At 35.3% G+C, this 20,227-nt stretch overlaps 1 protein-coding gene across 3 annotated transcripts in view; it reads right to left on the bottom strand.

Annotated features, from left to right (window-relative positions):
• The window catches only part of LOC150095640 (uncharacterized), a 205,250-nt gene that overhangs the window by 150,822 nt on the left and 34,201 nt on the right, over window positions 1-20,227 (bottom strand). For all 3 annotated transcript variants that reach the window (XR_016550027.1, XM_090409716.1, XM_090409715.1), the window contains exons 5-7: window positions 19,845-19,908; window positions 16,865-16,978; window positions 792-3,419 (exon numbers count right to left, since the gene is read on the bottom strand). Coding sequence is in view for 2 of the 3 variants with exons in the window: in XM_090409716.1 (XP_090265842.1) it covers window positions 792-3,419; window positions 16,865-16,978; window positions 19,845-19,908 (2,806 nt within the window). In the remaining variant the exon portion in view is untranslated. The remainder of the gene's footprint in view (window positions 1-791; window positions 3,420-16,864; window positions 16,979-19,844; window positions 19,909-20,227) is intronic.

The following is a 20,227-nucleotide window of genomic DNA, read 5'->3' as shown; positions in this document are numbered from 1 at the left end:
TAGTTACTAAATTGTGTCCAGTTCACAACTCTATTAGCAAAATATTTTTATGGACTTTGTTAGCAGATAATGATTACAGATCTGTTATTAAGCACTCTAAGATTATCAGAAAGTCCTATCCTATCCTATTTCCCCTCAGCCATATGGCTGGTGGAGGTAGCTATATGCTACCATACTGGGGAGATGATTATGAGCAAGGTGGTTTCTCGTTGCCTTCCTTGCCATAGTATATTTTATGACCGTGGCCAGTGTGTTCACAGGATTGGTTTGCCTGTTTTGAAGGATGAAAAAACCCATGTTACCAGGAGGAAAAACCCTCCACCTCCATATGAGACCAGTTAACTCACCTTTAGTCAAAAGAGACCAGATAAAGGTTCCTGATGTCACTGATGGGAATCGAATCCAGGACTTTCCAACCAAAGGGCTTCCTTCATCTATGCTGACTGAGCTACAGAGGCTCAAAAATCAGAAATATCGGAAAGTATAAAATTTAAAAAGAAAATTAAAAGCCAGTACAGATATTAGAGTGTTATTTCACTGAAATTTCAGGATATCCTGAAATGTCTCATCAGATCCTACAGTCTGACTTTTGACAAAAAAATTATAAACTTCAGGAATAATGTGGAATCTGCATGAAATAAGACAAACAGATCAAAAGGTACTTCATATATGATGATACTAAGACAGTATTACTAATTATTTTAAGCAGTATCCATAAGACCAAGGAAGACGTATCATTATATTTTACACCTAAACAATTAAAAAAATCCCAGAAATATATGTATACTCACCACAAGGGGTTGTCCTGTGAGTGGCTGTACTCTAATTTGACCATCTTCAGTAAGATCTGATGTTTTCCCTGTTCCTTGAAGTCTGGTATTAAGGAGATTGGCTAAAGCAGTTTTTGTTTTAGGAGTGACTAGTGTGGGCTGAACCACAGGTGTTACATTAGGAGGAGGAGGAGGAGGTGGTGGTGGTGGAGGAGGAGGAGTTTGCTGTGGTTGCACAGAAGGTGATGTCTGGGGTTGATACTGTGCAGGAACAGCCAATGACTGAGAAGAGGAATGAAGTGACTGTCTTCTTGGATGATTCTGGGAAATATCTGCTTGTTGTGGAAATTGAGGTGTTGGGGTAGGGGGAGGTTGGGAAGGTTGGGATGAGAATTGCTGCTGCTGCTGCTGTTGTTGTTGCTGCTGTTGTAAAAGTTGCTGTCTTCTCTGGAGCAATTCTATCTGCTTCATTTGTTGCCACTGAAGTAATGGCTGTTGAACCTGACTTGTTTCTCTTGTTGGCTGTTGCTGCTGTTGTTGTTGCTGCTGCGGTTGCCATCCAATTTGGGAAGACTGAGGTAGAGCAGGAGTCATAGTCTCTCTTTGCTGTTCCTGTTGTTGACGCTGCCAGATAATCTGTTGCTGCTGAAGTGGCTGAGGACTTAAAGGAACCTCTTCTTTTTGTACTGCTTGTTGAACAACTTGCTGTACCCACTGCGAAGATTGAACTTGAGGTTGGGCTTGCTGCACAGGTCCACTAGATCTCTGTTGTTGTGAGGACTGCTGTGAAAACTGCTGCCACGCCAATCTTTGCTGTGGTTGTTGTGAAGGTGGTCTTGTTTGTGTTGGATACTGAAGTCTTGGTTGACCAGTCAACTGCTGTTGCTGGCGTTCATTGAAAGGATATTGAGGAGGAGGCTTCATTACTACTGATGGCTGACCAGACAGGATTTGTGGACTAGGTGGTGTTGATACTTGTTGCTGTGGTTGAGTAGGCTGAAGTTGTTGTTGTTGTTGTTGTTGAAGCTGTTGTTGTTGGAGCTGTCTTTGCCGTAACTGCTGAATGGCAAGCTGTTGCTGCTGAATCTGCTGTTGTCGCAACTGTTGCTGTTGCAATAGAACTTGTTGATGTGGCAAATTCTGAACTGGTGGCTGACCATGCATTGGTTGTTGACCCTGTTGAAAAGCAACCTGTTGAAACTGAAGTTGTTTTTGTTGTTGAATTGTGTGAAGAGCCTGACGTAGTTGAGGTGGAAATCGCTGTACAAGTGGTTGCTGCTGAGGTGATACTTGCTGTACATGAGACTGTGGCTGGGGTGGCACTTGCTGTACACGAGACTGTGGTTGGGGCGTAACCTGTTGTACATGGGGCTGAGTTTGAGATGTTATTTGCTGCTGCTGTTGTGCTGTCTGAGCAATGTGTTGTATGTGTGATTGAGCTTGTAAAATTTGGGACTGCTGTAGTTTTTGCTCTTGTAAGTGTTGCTGTTGCAAATGGGATTGTTGTTGAGTCTGTTTCTGTGATTGCTGAATATGACTTTGTAACTGAGACTGTTGCAATTGTGCTGCCTGCTGCTGGATATGAACCTGCAACTGTGACTGTTGTTGTAACTGAGATTGCTGTTGTAACTGCTGCTGCTGTTGTTGTTGCAACTGAGATTGCTGTTGTAAATGCAATTGCTGTTGTAATTTAATAGCTGGCTGTTGTATGTGGGGTGACGGAGGAGGTGGTGGCTGGGATTGCTGCTGCTGTGATGGCTGCTGAGTTGGCTGTGATGGTTGCTGTGGTTGTTGCTTTTGCAAATGAGAAGGCTGTTGTGGCAAATGCTGAAGTTGTGCTGATTGAGGTAGTGGTTGTCTGTTTCGAAGTTGGTTTAACTGCTGTTGCTGCATTAGCCTATACCTCTGCATTAGCAGTTGCTGTTGTAATTGCTGCTGTTGCAAATAAGACATCCTTTGTTGTTGATGTTGCTGTTGCCACTGCATTCTCTGTTGCAATATTTGTGGAGTCTGTACCTGTTGTTGAGTGCGTTGCAATATCTGTTGCTGCTGTTGCAATGAAAACTTCTGTTGCTCTGCTTGCTGCAAAATTTGCTGCTGAAGTTGCAAATTTGGACTCTGAGAATACAGCTGCTGTTGTGGCTGTTGCGGTGATGGAATCTGACAAGAAGATTGCTGCTGTTGCTGTGGCTGTGTTTGTTGAGCCAAAGAAAAAGTTGGAGGTAACGTCTGATCTTGAGATGAAAATGAATGCTGATTACTATGAATGTCCTGCTTATCTAGAAGTATTCCACCAATCACTTTGCCCTCATGAATAAAAGGCTTAGATTCTGGAAGAGTTGGAATCTTAATAGATCTTGTTGCAAACTGTTGTGGAAGATGAATCAGTGGTTGCCCTAATCCTCGTGCATCTACTATATTGATTTTCCCTAATGATGTTACAGCTTGAGCAATAGCATTCAAAGTGAGAGATGAAGATGTAATAGAAATCTCTGGTGGTTTTGGTATATCAGGTTCTGGAAGAATCAACAAACGAGGATGATAAAGATCTTCATCACATTGCATTCTGTTTTTCACAGAATCTATTACCCAGTCAGGTGTGACAATCTTCATCTTGTCTTGATTGTGAACAGCACAGTCATATTTTGCCTATAAAAGAATAATGGAAAAAAAAAAAAAAGACACGGATGTGAGTAGTGTTAAATGCACGCGTGCGCACACAAACACACACATGCAAATCATTTGCTCTCTGACAATGAGATAAAGTAAATTTTTATCAAGGACAAGATGCCCTTGATGACATGATACACCAACCATTTTAAATCAAAGTACCTGGGGTGCATGCATTTAGACATCTTTCTGAAGATAGATGTAATAGAACAATAAGAACAAAACCTACAAAGAATATCATCATTATACATATTTTTTTTTTAAAACCTGGTGAAACATAATACACACTCCAAAAAACCTAGTACATCAACACTTGAGAAAGTGGCGAGCCAAGTTTGTATAGAAGTATTGCCATTGTGTAGCTTATAGTCAAAGTCAATCAATATTCATTAGTGTAACTACCATTTTTTCCCCAAACAGAAAATCACTGTTTTAACAAGTGATCATATACTCGGTCAATATATATGATCAGTAACCTTTTCTGTTACACAGTAAAATTTTAACCATGTATAACAGGCATTAACAATACAAAAAATATAACAGAATAACATACAACATGGAAAAAAATTCAATGATGTGCCATGAGTTTAGTAAAGCAGCAAATAATCAATGAATTCCTAGATTTAAAAATTAAAAAAGATTAGCAGATTTTACAACTAATATTTAACATAAGGAGATAAATGTATGCCATCAGTTATGTTCAAATTAGGACCATGTAATGATGCTTCACAGCTTTCTTTATAAAACTGTTCCTTAAGTACTCATGCATATTTTTGTATTCTTCCAAAGGACCCTATGTTAAGTGGAAATGGCATATTCGTCATAATGAATGGCAGATGACTAGAAAGTTTAATGGAAGAAGCTTATCTTTAGGTCAAGAAAGAAAAAAAGTAGAAATCTTCCTGCTCAGACAAAATGCTAGCCAAATGAATGTTGAGAAGCTTGAGAATTTTAGCAATATGTTCTTATACTTTCTTGATGTATGGAAGTGGAATGAGAGTAATTTATTCTTGAGTAGAAGATATCCTTTAAATACAATTAAGAAATGACTATAGCGAGACATTTATTAATAAAGTATCCAACAGTTACAGAATTTCTGTAATTACTGTTCTTAAATTCTCATCTGCAATCCTGAAGCACCCATATAGATACCTGGTAACAAGGTCCATCACAGGACATAATGACTGAACAGCAGTTCAGTCATTATGTTAACCTGAACTCCGTTGCCTCTACATTATTGAACCTTTAAGATCCCAACATGAATGCCCTGGATAAATTACTAACCTGAATGCTTAAAGAAAATTCCTTGCAAGAAAAACAGACTGAATTATTTCAGTGAATTTTCTCTAAAGTTATGAAAACAGTGTTAACACTTTCACAATTAAAATTTCTAATAAATTCAGAAAATACAAAGCAGTTTCTTTCAATGTGGAATTAAAAGATTTAAGCACATACATTAAGTGATCATCCTTAAACATACTTTCATACCAATTCCTCTACTTACTCCCAAGGCATTACATGTTCAGATTTCTCTCACAATCTTAAAAAATAATAATCCAGAAATACACAGCTTTTCTTTTAATTATGTATAAATTATATTATATTTATATTATATATAAATGTAATTCGGGTGCTTAAGGGTCAAAGCTGTATAACTGAGAGGAGACCTCCACATAGCCTTTAAAGTAATGCGGAAAACCGACCAGGGCTTCTGACCTAATTTCCAATCCTCACCTTCTTGTGGTGCACCCTGTTGGGTATCTACTTGGACACTGAACGAACGAGGATGGGCTGCAATTTGGGATTTTACCAAATTGTATTCTTATTGGTTAAACCAAAATAAAAAATGATGGCACAACATGACAAAATTTCATGCCGGCTGGGGCGTCGCCCGGTTAAACAAGGTCCCCGTTGTTTTCGCCAAGGAACCAGGGTGAAAAGCGAAAAGTCAGCTACTGGAACAAATCTGAAAACAAACCCCAACTCAACATCACCAGAGTTAAAGATTGGTACTATCAACATAAGAAGCCTGAATGGCAAAGAAATGGAGCTAGCTGAGAAATTAGATAAGTACCAGATCGACATAATAGGGGTACTGAAACAAAAAAGATAAAAAATGGTGAAATCTTTCTGAGCAATAAATACAAAATGTTATATTCAGGCAATGAAAATCAAGGAAAAGAAGGAGTAGACATAGTATTCAACACAAAATACGAGGCTAATCTTCTTGAATGGCAGTCAGTTACAAGTAGAGTAATGTGGGCAAATATGAGAATGGGAAACTGGACAATGAGACTTATTTGTGCCTATGGTCCCACAGAAGGTTCGACTAAGGTAGAAATGGAGGAATTTTTTATGCTTTAGAAAAAGCAACTGACACAATGAAAAAGAAAAAGTTGGTTCCTGTTGGGGATCTAAATAGCAGAGTGGGAAATTATTGTCAGACATACAAAAAATATTTTGGGAAAATTCGGAGAAAAGAGCAAAGCTAATAATAATGGCAAATATCTGTTGGATTTCTGCTCAGGACATGGACTGGTTATTACTAACACCATGTTCCAACAAAAAATGTGCTCAAATTCACATGGAGAGAAGAGGCAAGGAATAAGAAAAGTCTCATTGACTATGTTATTGTTGATAGTGATGTTTTCTCCCTAGTGCAGGACACCAGAGTGTACAGAGGATTTGAAATTGGAAGTGATCACTATTTAGTCTTGAGCACGATAAAATTGAATTTCACATTGAAAGGAATAACATGTAAGAAAGTTTTAAAGCGAATAAAAGTTGAGCAGCTCTCAGATGTGAACTGTAGACTAAAGTACACAAAGATTATTGAAGAAAAAATGAAAGAGTCTGAGAACAGAAATCAAACCTTGGAGATTCAGTGGCAAGCCTTGATGAAATCCCTGATTGATTCTGCCAGAGAGGCATGTGGTGAGGTTGTCAGCAAGGATAGAAAAATCAGAACTCCATGGTGGACACAGGAAGTTAAATTGGCAGTGAAGGAAAAGAAGAAAGCATATCAAAAGTTCCTGGTAAATAAGTCGGCTTGTGCTCTTAGAGAATATAGAGATTAATGCAAGAATGCTAAACACTGTGTAAAACTAGCTAAACAAAAGTCATGGGAGGACTTTGGCAAGAATATAGAAAATAAATATCAAGAAGATGACAAAATATTCTGGAGGTTGTAGAAGAAACTTAGAAATGGAGGTAAGAGTGCTGTAAAAGGAATTAGAGATGATAAACCTGACATGAAAATGGGAGAAAAAGATATCCTTGAAGTATGGAGTAATTACTTTGAAAAACTGCTAAATGAAACAAGCAGTGATGACAGCACAGTGGTAAAAAACACTGCCCAGGCATGCAGTCAGGAATACATATCCATACTTGAAGTAGAAAAAGCCATCAAAGGCTTGAAATGTAGAAAGGCAGCAGGAGTAGATGATATTCGACCAGAAATGCTGAAGTATGGTGGTATAAGAGTCTTACAGTGGCTGCACTGCATAGTTCAGAAAGCCTGGACAGAGGGAAGAATTCCCGATGATTGGAATAAAGCTCTAATAGTACCCATATATAAAAAAGGAAATAAAACTGAATGTGAGAATTACAGAGGTATTTCCCTACTGAGTGTTCCTGTCAAGATCTATGCAAGTATACTTGAGAAACGGTTGAGAAGAATTGTGGAAGAAAAGATTGGTGAAGAACAAGCTGGATTCAGGCCAAATAGAGGCTATCAGTATCAGATCTTCACTATATGACAAATAGTCCAGAAAGCATGGGAATATAAGAAAGATCTGTATTTAAGTTTTGTCGATTTGGAAAAAGCAGATGACAAGGTGCCAAGAGAGAAGCTATTCAATACGTTACAGTTATATAGTGTCAATGGGGCATTATATCAAGCAATACTCAGTCTTTATTTGAGTTGTAAGTCAGCAGTTAGAATTGAAGGAAGTACAGGAAGATGGTTTAATGTTAAATCTGGTGTGAGACAAGGATGTACATTATCCTCTCTGTTATTCATTATCTATATGGATCGCATTATGAAGGAAAGTGGTATTAAACATGATATCAAAATTGGAGATGTTAATGTCAGCTCTTTGCGGACGATGTTATACTTTTAAATAAATCCGCTACAAGTCTGCAAGATTCTCTGACTAAATTGAATAACTGTTGTAATAGATATGGTATGAAGGTCAGCAATAAAAAGAAAAAGACAATGAAAATAGGCAGAATCACTGAAAATGTCAACTGTGTTGTGAATGGAGAACCTGTGGAACAAGTAAACATTTCAGCTACTTAGGCACGATTTTTAATGAAGATGGTAAATTAAATATAGAAATAGACAACAGAATCAGCAAAGCTGGTATGGTGGGAAGTCAATTGAATAAATTCATAGGGAATAAGAGAGAAATTAGTCGGAACACTAAATTAGCTGTATACAAGACAGTGTTCAAACCAGTTTTAACTTATGGATCTGAGAGCTGGGTCAGAAGTAAAACACTTGACCAAAGACTAGAGACCGCAGATAAGAGAGTCCAGAGAAAGATTATAGGCATGAACAGATGGCATCAATGGCAATATCATATTAAAAACGAGGATATTAGGAAAGAACTTGACATTGTCAGCATCCAGGAATGCGTTAGCAAGGCTAATCTCAGGTGGTATGGTCACTTAAACAGAATGGGCGAAGAAAGATTAGCAAAACAAGTTTTCTCTGCTAGGTTGGCAGCAAAACGACCCAGAGGAAGACCAAGATATAGGTGGATTGATACGGTACAAAGTGCCTTAGACAATAAAAATATAAGATCTATAATGTTGGTGTCTTGACAAGTAAGAGACTGATTTGGAGGAAAATTGTAGATAGGAAGTTAGTAATGATGTAATTTTTTTCATGTAGTACTATCGTATCCTGTACACCCCTTGAGGGTACATGGCAGGAATTTGATGATGATGATAAATGTAATTATACATTATATGTATAATAATTACTAAACTAATAATAAGGCTTAGGTGCTAATTTAAATTCATGTTAACTTTAATGGAATAACTTACAGCACAAATAGAAATATTAAACAACACGGTTAATGGATTTCAATATTTCATCTCAGTCATAATGACATCATGAGGAATACAATGTTAAAATTGTAATAAAACAAGTAACAATAAGTGGAAGAAATTAGATAGAATAAATAAAGACTAAAATTTTATGAGGGGTTGCCCTCTATGGGTGCTGTTGGCTAGCCCTAAATGTTGGGTGGGAGGCCTAAAAATTAGTTTCCCAAATTTAAAATTATTAAGATTCAGCTTGTTTTTTAAGTCTGCTGCAGATTCTGAAAAGAGTCTTTGAAGTTTGTGTTTGCTGCAATAGAGCATGGTGGGTTTCTTATTTCTAATTCTGTATATGGTTTGGTTTGGTTTATGTTTTATTGGCACAAAGACTATGATTACTAAAATGTACAAAGTCAATGGGAGTTTTTTACTTGGCTATGCTACTAATTATATATTGGGTTTTATCCTTTATCCAAGTGTTAGCAAAACCAACGATTCCTTTAGTACTAAGGCAAGTGATAAGAACTTATACTACCTTTACCACGAGTTGCCCCAGTCCTGAAAGTACTTCAGGTGCAAACTTCATTTGCTAACACGTGGATAAAGGATAAAACCCAATATATAATTAATGAAAGTTAAGTTATAGTGTCTTCATATAAATAAAATTACAGTAAAAGTAACAGCTACATATAAGGTTCTGTGTAAGGCATCCAAGGCATAGTCTGATAAACCAAATATTTTTTGCATTCTTCTAGGCAGATGTTAGCAGGTCTCCCAATATGACCATAATATGATAATTTGCAAGAACAAGGAACCTTAATACGTGGAATAGAGAGAGAAGAATGCAGATCCTTAGGAGAGTGGAGAAGAGAAGCCCACTTGAAGTGAGGTTTGAAAGCAGCGTAGAGATTATATTTCTCCCGAGTTCTGGCTATTTTTACTGAAGTGCCCAGATACAGGAAAAACTTCACTATAAAAACAAGAGTCCTAAAAAAAATATGTGTATGGCTTCTAATAATTACTGTAATTTTCTATTTATGAGAAAACGTCAGTAAATTATAAATGTTTATAAAAGAAATACGAGTGAAATATGAACCTTGGAAAAACATTTCACTACACAATCATCCCTTCAACATTTACACACTTGTCCCATTACTTTAGTCCTTCAAAACCTGCAGCAAAGAATTCCTTTTATCTGTTGTCTCAAGCAACTCCACAGATTTTCAACCTGATTACCAGCAAAATGTTTGTCACCATGGTGTTGTTTCAGCAGGCCACACAGGTGAAAGTCACCTGGGGCAAGGTCAGGGCTGTAAGGTAAGTTCTCTTAAGGAGTCCTGTAGCTGTATGAGGTCTAGCATTGGCATGCAAGCGTAACACTCCTCTTATTAGTAGGCCTGGTTGCTTGAGACAAACTGCATCCAAAGCTTCAATAAAAACTTCACAGTATGATATGGCATTCACATTTTCACACTTCTGAAAAAAAAGGCAGCAATACTCTGGGAATCCCCCCAAAGACTGTAAGCATAAACTTTTAAAACGTTGTTTAAGGTTCTGCCATTAAACAACTTTTTGATAGTTACTGCTGCATGTGACAAACATCTCTTTATAAACAGGATATATCTCTTTATGAATGTGCTCTGTAGGAAGTCCCTTTGCCCACAAGAAACATACAACAGCATGCTAATCGATAGTTGTACACTTCTCGAGCATAGTCACCATTTTAGACTGCTAAAAACAGCTATAAAACATAAAATCTACTACATGTATCCTCATCATTCTAGACTGTGCTACAACCTAGTGATGTATTACTGAAAACCATTCATTTCCAATTCATTTGTTCTGCTTCTTGCTTGTAACACTTGCTTGCTGAGTTACTCTCATAATACTCTGTGAAGCATGATCTACTAATGATAACTTGCCCATGATAATGTATTTCAAGGATAGAAGGTTCTTCATTCTCAGTTTCTGATTGATAAGATCTTTCATTATTTATATCAACTTGACATTCGGAATCAGGTTAAACAATTGTAAAACAAGTATGGTAAAGGGTTCAACAGAATAAGACCATAAGCCACAGGACTTACAATAGATGAAAGATTTGGATATTGAATGCCTTGTTTTCATATGTACACTGATAGAGCAAAAATTGCATTCTTCACAGTGGCATTTCAGTTTATGACATATCATTAAAATAGCAAAAATTATGAATTTTTTTTTTCTTTATTATGATGAGTGCAGTCAATTTCCTTAGATCAACTCCAGTGGGATTTTTTGACCTCGCTGGCCTAGTGGTTAATGTGCCTGCTTTCCAACCAACAGGTGGGTTCAAATCCGTGTTGGACATGGATATTTGTGGAAGCATTTAATTGGGAGATGAATTTCATCATCTAGTGTGAGAGCAATGTCTAGCTTATTGGAGGCTTGAAGTGGCTTGAAAAAGTTCCATGTTTGGTTTCTAGAGAGATAAATAAATTTCCAAGATTATATAAAAATAAATAAAAATGTTTAAAAATAAAATAAATAAAAAATTCATTAGACCACCCAGGATACATTTCATGGAATGTCACAAAAACCATGTGGTGCTCACAGTTCAACTTGTTCCTTAAACTCCATTCAAAAATATATATGATAGGATTTTATATATTTGTTCATAAAGTTAGCTCTTTTTCTCTTACTGTACATAATATGCATAACTCAAGAATAAAAGAATGTAAAAGATTTCATTAAGCATAAAAAATCATTAAAGGAATGAATAAGAAATGGAGGATGTTAAAGATCCAACTTTATCTCAAAACAGAATTTTTATTCTGTTTTGAGATAAAGAGAGCTTATGTGAATTATAGCAGTAATTTCACTTTTCTTGCTATTAACAAGATGTCATAAACATCACATTTACATACAAACAACACTAACATTATAAAACCTTTGACAGTTCATATAAAATTATAATTAACAGCTTTAATAACTAATTTAAATAAATTTATTTCACATCTAAGTAAGATTTCAGTAACTAAAGATTAACATTGCAAAATGTCTTGCCTGCGACATACAAAAAACAAACATGTTCAACTAACCACAAAATAATACCTCATTGCCAATTTTTTTACTTTAATTCATTTCTGTATTTTTAAACTTGTGAGATATTTGAATTTTAATACAGATATCCTACAGAATCACCATACCATACTGCATCCTTTATATATTCACACCTTACAAGTGAATCATTATATTATATTACATCCCTTTTATATTAAATTATACTTATCTGATTATCATTATTCAAATGGTATCTTACATACTTTAGTACTTTGTTAACTCTCATTTTGCTTCTTTTTTTTTTATTATTCTATGTGATACTCTAAATGCTTCAACTTTTTCCAATTCCCATATCATCTGTATAAACATTTGTTTAGTCTTGATACATCATAAGTTAATTTATTTTCTATATTCTCATCTGTATCAATACTGACATTTTCTGTTCTATAGGAAAGCCTTCTTGTACTTCTTGAATCCATTGTTTCAAGGAGTTTTTCATGCAAATGCAGATATTACATATTGCAGTTGTTCTGGGTAGATAATGTTTAAAAAAACATAACAAAACATGCATCTGCTTTTCCCAAATGAAAATTTCCAGGTGTGAATTGCAACAACTTTTGTTAGAAAATTCCATCCATTATCATGAAAATTTTGAGTTGTCATGACAAGCTTAAAATGGAATTGTTTCTATGAGACTAAAGCCAAGTTTTTCCACAGTTTGTTATAATGTACATTCATTGTGTATAAAAGAGTTGACAACATTTTGTGAAGAATCTGTATGTGACAGGGAAAATACTTTTTGTATGTGGGCAGGTGTACTCATCAGAGTGCACCTACTTTTCATAAACTATGAAAAGCTTTAGCTGTCTAAAGTCTGGTTGACACGAAGTATAAACTTAGGTATATACTATCAGAATTCAAATGAGCTACAATTCATTTATTTTCACAATAGACATTGGTTAATGAAGTGGCCACATAGGTTGGTTGTTTTAACTTCTGTTAACAAAATCGAGTTTGTATAAACAGCAAAGGTTTTAAACAGAAAACCTTTGCTATTTATACAAAACATCCCACCACATCTTCCTTGAATTATGCCCAAAGGCTTGACATAGCCAAGCAGTGGTTAAATTGTAAATGAATAAGTTCTGGGGCCCTTGCATTTACCATTGGATGCTATCCAGGGAAACTCCAAACCTCCCCATCCCTTTCATCACGCATTCATAATCAGGCGACTGTTGATATTGACTTTATATACACATTCGAAATCGTAAACAATTGTTGAATAATAACACAATAATGTAAGCATAATTACCGTAAAGGAAGAAAAGTCACAAAACGGAAAAATGTTCCTACAAAATAACCAATTGGTATTTACCTTTGAATGCGATCCACTGGTCGAGTGTCCAACAAGTCAGCAAATCTTTCCTTTTGTTCAGCATATTAATATTATCGCATTGCAACTGATGGGAATTCTGTGTTTCTCTGGATTCGTTACAGACCTCTTTCTCTCCAGAAACTACACACAAACTGTCATTACAAACTCGTTTTGCATTATCAATGTCATCCGAGCTATTTTTCCATTTAAAGATGGTACCAATGTACTTATCCATAGTTGAAATACCATACTTACTTGAATATAACTCGCCCTCACATATAACTTTCACCCCTGATTTTATTTTTTGAAAAAAGAAATTAAAAAGTTTCGCATATAAAAGTTTCGCAAAATTTCAGCATATTAATATTATCGCATTGCAACTGATGGGAATTCTGTGTTTCTCTGGATTCGTTACAGACCTCTTTCTCTCCAGAAACTACACACAAACTGTCATTACAAACTCGTTTTGCATTATCAATGTCATCCGAGCTATTTTTCCATTTAAAGATGGTACCAATGTACTTATCCATAGTTGAAATACCATACTTACTTGAATATAACTCGCCCTCACATATAACTTTCACCCCTGATTTTATTTTTTGAAAAAAGAAATTAAAACGTTTCGCATATACCTCGCAAAAAGTAACTCGCTTGCAGCAGTAAACAACACGCCCTCCCCAACAGCCACTATACTGCAGAGGCAAGAAAAACAAGTACTTTTATTATGTCAGTGAATAAGGTATGAGCAGTCTGTGTAATATATTTCTTAACAAATATGCAATTAGAGATAAAATATGCAATTGGGATAAAAACAACACTAATTAATGAATCATGTCCCCTCATACAGAAACTATGCTGTATAGACTTAAGCAAAACCATATGTTGCACTGGCAAAACAGTATCTAACTAAAAACTACCGTTATTAATTAGATGTGTTGTGTGTGTGTGTGAGTTACGCTTGCTGCAAAGCAGCAATAAAATTCAATCGAACGTTTTAAAATTCGTAAACATGTTAAAACTAAGAAATATATATCTACAGTGAATGCTGTTATAGCAGTTTCACATATGGAATTCGGCAAGAGAGTTAGCATTTCAACTCAATTGTCAGCTATGCTTTTATCTTTCGGTCGTGTGATCTTTTGTTAATACCGCACAATCATATACACGTCTTAATAACCTGCCATTGCTGTCTGTTTTGTGTTAGGTTTAATTACCGTAAAAGGAGAAAAGTCACAAAACAGAAAAATGTTCTGGGTATGGTGCATAAAAAAGTTCCAGGGCCAGGCTCTAGAGAGCCCAGGCTGAATTTAACCACTGTAGCCAAGTAATATGCCTGTTAGCTAAGTGTACTTTCATTTCCCTGATAGTATTTATTGATGGTAGTCTTTCTCCACAGCTGATCATTTAAATGACCTTTGGCTGAAACACCCTTATAAATACACTGAAGTACCATTGAATTAGGGATAACTACTTAGTAACGTGTTGGAACCTTTGGCCTGATAATGGCTGCTACATGAAACAAGGACTCCACAAGCTTACGAAAATGTTTCGCAGGCATGGCAACTCATGCATCCTCCAAAGCTGTCCACAATTCGCTCAAGTTTGGCAGTGATGAGACACAGGCCTGAACACTCTGCTCGATGGTATTCAAAAGATTTTTGATGGGATTTAAATCAGGGCTTCTATGTGGCCACTTCATTATTTCAAAGTCCACAGAATATTCCTGGAACGAAGCAGTACCTGCTTGGACCTGTGAGATGAACAGCTGTTTGCTGGTAGATGCCATCTCCACTGGGATGCACGATGGACATAAATGAGTGTAAATGGTCAGCCATGGGTTCAACATACAGGGATGCATTGAGTCATTGTTACACATACCAACAACTCTCAACGACCTGACAACATGCAGGATCCATGGCTTCATGGGGCTGGCACCATATCCTCAGCCTCCCATTGGCGATGAAGTTTAAATAATGATTCATCACTCCAGGCTATATGTCGCCAATTTTCAATCCCAGTTTCGATGTTCTTTTGCCCAGGCAAAGCATTCGGCCCAGTCTCATGTTGTTAGAAGTGGGACTCTTGTAGGTTGGCGGCTCCCAAAGCTGAGATGGTGAAGTGAATGTTGCATGGACCTTGCACTGACTTTCCAGCTGGAACCCTCGTTAAGGTGGGAGGTGATTTGAGATCATTTCTGGCCCCTATCAGTCTGTACGATGTGAGTCAGACAACAAAGCCTGTGATCATTCAAGGCTGGTTGCTCTTTGCAGTTTGTCCGGGTCTTGTGTTTTTGCTAGAATTTTCATATTCCTAGAACACTGTCGTACAAGAAAACCCAAGTTCATTGACAATTTCAGAGATCAAGTCACCCATTGGTCGGGCACCTACGATCTGACATCTGTCAAATGCATCTCAATTCCATGCCTTTCCCATTACGCTTCTCATGACAAATGCTTTGGGAAGCCAAACTGACAGCTAAATATAACCACAGTTTCGGCCACATATGCACACAGATGCAGGAGTCGTGGTACAGAATTTGCATAGTTTCTCCTACCCTAATTCAATGTCACTTCAGTGTATAAATATTACAAGAGTCCTACCTCTAACGGCATGACTCTGGGCTGAATGCCTTGCCTGGGCAAAAGAACATCGAATATAAATATAGTATCAAATTGCAAAATAATTTTTTTAAATTAAAATTGCCCCCGTTCATTATGTTGAATTTTTTCTTGACAATTATTCATAAGACTATTACACTTTTTTATAAAATCTTTATCAAGTAGCTTTATTTTTATCCTCCTACATGTTTCGCCAATCTGTTTCTATTGGCATCCTCAGGGAATACAAATCAGTAAGCACAAAATGAAGGTTACAGACTAGGTTATAACCGATGGTTCTAAATCATACAAAAAATTGGTATTGTGCGTGACAATGTGCGTGTCTCGTTAACGTGATTTATTCGTGATGACTCATGACGTAATTGTTATGAAAGTTCATTTCTTTGATATTTAATGATCTGATAAAAGTTTTCCAAATTTCTGGTAAAATTAGGCCTTGATTCTTGTTTAGGTTTTCAGTTTTATGGACGACTGTAGCTGCTTCTTTAAAGGTTCTTGAATGGTAGTTATCTTCTATGTATGGCATAAGGCTCTTATCCCACTCAATGTGATGGTTGGTAGAGGCAAAGTGGCATGAAAGGCCTGAAATGTCTTGTCTGTTATTTCTGACATATCCTATGTGTTCTTTCTTTCTCATTTCAAAGCTTCTAGATGTCTGACCTACGTAACTAATACCACATGAGCAAGGAATATTATATACTCCAGAGTATTTGTAGAATGGGTGAGGATCTTTCGGTGATCTTAAAAATTTACGAATTTAACCGATTTTCATCGGTTATAACCTAGTCTGTAACCTTCATTTTATGCTTACTGATTTGTATTCCCTGAGGATGCCAATAGAAACAGATTGGCGAAACATGTAGGAGGATAAAAATAAAGTTACTTGATAAAGATTTTATAAAAAAGTGTAATAGTCTTATAAAATTGTCCCCCCCCCCCTTTTTTTTTTTTTTTTTTTTTTTTTTTTTACAGATATTGACTATATTTTAAAATATGTGCTATTATTTGGGTTATATTCATTTATAAATAATTTCATTTAGGACTGCAATTCCAAAAAACATTTTTGAAGTTTTAAGGGCTTGCCAAGTGTAATTCTACAAACAGCTGGTATTCAATAGAAAAAAAAAACAGAAAAAAAAATGAGAAACTAAACATGTAATTAACTGTTTTGAGAAGTTATAGTACAGAATTAATTGGTTTGAGTAAATTTGATTAGCATAATTAAAAATTAAATATTACTATTCCTGTTGGTGATTCTCACCCACACACAGTCTTGAAATTTTAAATGTCAGACCTGTAATTCAATTTCAATAAATAAATCAAATTAATCATCAGTTACTTACTCCACTGGGTTTAGCTGCTACCAGATGGGTGCAGCATACATCAAGTTCTAGCTGGAATTTTCCTCCATAATAGGTTATCATAGCCCAAAGTGATTTTACATCTGTACTACTCAGCTAGAAAATATAAAAATTTTATATAACTTAATAATGAAATGTCAAAAGACATAACTGAAAAATCATGCTAATATAAAAAATAACAATAAATAAAAATAATGTAGCTTCAGTTAGTTATTATTATTTGAAATACATTACATTCACCTTTCAAAGCAAGTATTTTAACAGATTCAAATACTAAATATATACACACAATGGAGCAGTCAGCTAATTAAATGTAAAACGTTTAGCATTTCTACATTCTGCATCATATGGACTATACAAGTAATTTGGAATTAATACCAAGACAATTTATTCAAAAGGCATGCATTTACTGGTCCCCCCCCCAAAAAAAAGAAGAACCTAAAATAAGGAAGAGGAAAGATATGCATGCAATTCTTTTCATAATGTAAATTCACAAACTAGATCAGATTTATGTCAAAAAACCAGAAGGGAAAATTATTAACACCTAATAAAACCAATAAAAGAAATACAACAAAGTGGAAAAATTAATATGCATATGTTATCCACCTATTCTACCAATGCTCTTCATCTTTTTTTCTTATTAACAATCTCTATAACTATACTGTCAATGTCAACATTCAAAGTTTAGATTTGATATCAATTTTTTTTTTTTAAATCTATAATGTCTCTGACAATACTTCCCAGTCTTGTCTTTCACAACTACAAGCATGCCAAATGGAATGATTTTCACAATTTCTACTTATTTTTTATTCCTGATTGGAGTACTGCTCAGCTTCAAACCATGACACATACCCAGAAGGCATTAAAAAAAAAAAAAAAAAAAAGTTTATTACTTGTATCAGTACTTTCATTCCCCCATTTGATCTTTAACTTATCCATTATCCAACCCATAAGCCACCACAATTTGGGTCAGAACAATTCACAACAAGCACATCATAATTGGGTGTAAGACAACCTCAGTCTGTCTTTGAAATAATGTTGGATCTAATATCTACTTGACTTATATAATTTTACATCGCCGAACTGAAGTCTTTTGGCTCTTTATTTTAGTAATTACTTTTACGCACTGACCGAGAGTTTGCTTATGAAAAATACATCTCTATGACATTTCAAATTCCTTAGTACTGAACGACAGTTTTTGCTCTCTTAAGGTTTCTACCTGATCTCTGAAGAGAGCCAACCAGTTCGAAACAGCTGTCAGGTCAGTGAAACCTTATCAAAATGGACAAATAAAAGGCGAATATATAGATACTTGGCAGCACCTATGTCTTCTATATGGCCCATACTAAGGCAACTAGTGAATGCCAGGAAATGTATTCCCATAAGCTCTCTGGTCAACTTACCTTATGAAACTGTCATAGTTTATAAAAAGCCAAATGGCTATATTTTGTGGTGAAGTTAATTAAATTAAGGGGATAAAAATCCCTTATTATTTTACAGCCAGTATGCGAAACTCTCAAAAACTACCAGGTGTTCACTTACGCTTGGATTTGCCAATAGTTCTTCGGCATGAAACTCTTAGATTGTAGTTTTCGATCTCAGAGTTTTGCATACTGGCTGTAAAATAATAAGGGATTTTTATCCCCTTAATTTAATTTGTCATAGTTTGTGTTGGATCTAATATCCACTTGACTTATATAATTTTACATTGCCAACGTGAAGCCTTTTGGCTCTTTATTTTAGTAATCTATGTAGTCATTTGGTGTCATTCCAAAGGATCCTGTGGCTAGTATTAGTAATCCCATGTTCTGATAAACCTGATTTGTTGCATTTCTAAGGCAATGTAGGACTGATGCTCAGAAATGCATGTAGAAACAGATTGGCCTATTTGACCAAAATAGAATAACTAGCAGTTGCATGGGACTAAGTCCATAACTTTTGGAGACAGTATCATAAAGCTGATTGAATTAATACATACGAAAGTGATGGAGATATTAAACTTCTTTAAGATAGGAAAAAGGAATTCTGAGATGCCTTTAATGTACAGAATGGTGATTCTATGCAAGCCTTGTTTTGTACCTCCATCCACTGTACTCATGGCTCAGTGTCCATTTAGCATCCCTATTGCCTTAATGGTCTATGCTGTATTATCTCTATCTGTAAATAACTTCTACACCCTGAATAATGAAGATCCTCTGGCTATGGAAAAGCAAATCCATAAGGAATCTGAGTCAAGTTCTGTGGATATAGAACATGAGAAAACTCTCAGAATGAAGGTTCTCAAGCTTTTAAGCTGAAAGATAGTGCCATGGCTCTCTTCAAAGAACATGACTCTGACCAGGAGACTGAAAACATCATTAAATGCTACAAGGATGTATACAATCTGAAGTTGAAAACTGCAAATCAGGTTTCCATTGAGAGGTTCTTGAAAAAGCAGCCTTCAATTTCAGCATGCCAGCTAAAGATATGATTAAGATGTAGTAATTGTGAAAATAAAGTACTTTAATAGTTATTTGTTTTATATGTACTGAATATTTTATGTACCATTCTTATGCCTTAATGTGTATGAAAAATAGGTACATTTTCAATTAAATTAATCTTGAAAAATCAAAATCACACTTGTTTGTGAACAATCTCTATTATCCCATGTTACAAGCCTACTGTGTCTTATGTGTTTTCGATATGCATGCCAATTCTTGAGAACACAACTACGATATATAATGAGAGTTATACTTTTTTCATTTTTAGTTTTACCTTTTTATTTTATTTTTAATTAACTAAAAAGATTGTGAAAAATCTTTAAAAAATGGATATATATATATATATATATATATATATCAAGGTTTCTTCATATACATCCAGAAATGAAAATAATAATACTGCTACACATTCGTGCAGTACAGCATATTATGAGATGTGATTAAAAACTAGCGTTTGCAACTAAGAAGAGTAAGATTCTCACCTGGGATGGACAAACTACTATTCCCGAAAACAGCTGATTTCTACTTGGGGAAAATCCAGACAGTCTGTTCTTAAAATAAAGGAAAATATAACAGCAAATAGTGAAAAGCATACAACACTGGAAGAAAAAAAAAAAAAGTTTATTAATTAAATTCTAAAAGATACATGAAATTAAACTTAGATATGATAACAGAAACCAATTTTTACACCAAAGAAATTAACATAATACATAATACATAATAATAGTAATCAGTATTATAAATTCGTCTTTTAATCTGGATGACAGAATTAATTCAAAACATTCAAATAAAAATAAAAAATAAATAGAAAAAAGAGGAAATTGCTGTTTATGACATAAATTAGTTTAATCCTTTTTCCAAGTGT

The sequence above is a fragment of the Typopeltis vanoorti genome, chromosome 20 (assembly GCF_054136105.1).
Source record: "Typopeltis vanoorti isolate ZY-2024b chromosome 20, IOZ_Tvanoo_1.0, whole genome shotgun sequence".
Lineage (NCBI taxonomy): Eukaryota > Metazoa > Arthropoda > Arachnida > Uropygi > Thelyphonidae > Typopeltis > Typopeltis vanoorti.
The sequence above is the reverse complement of the archived record's forward strand: the minus strand, read 5'-3'. Positions and strand labels throughout refer to the sequence as shown.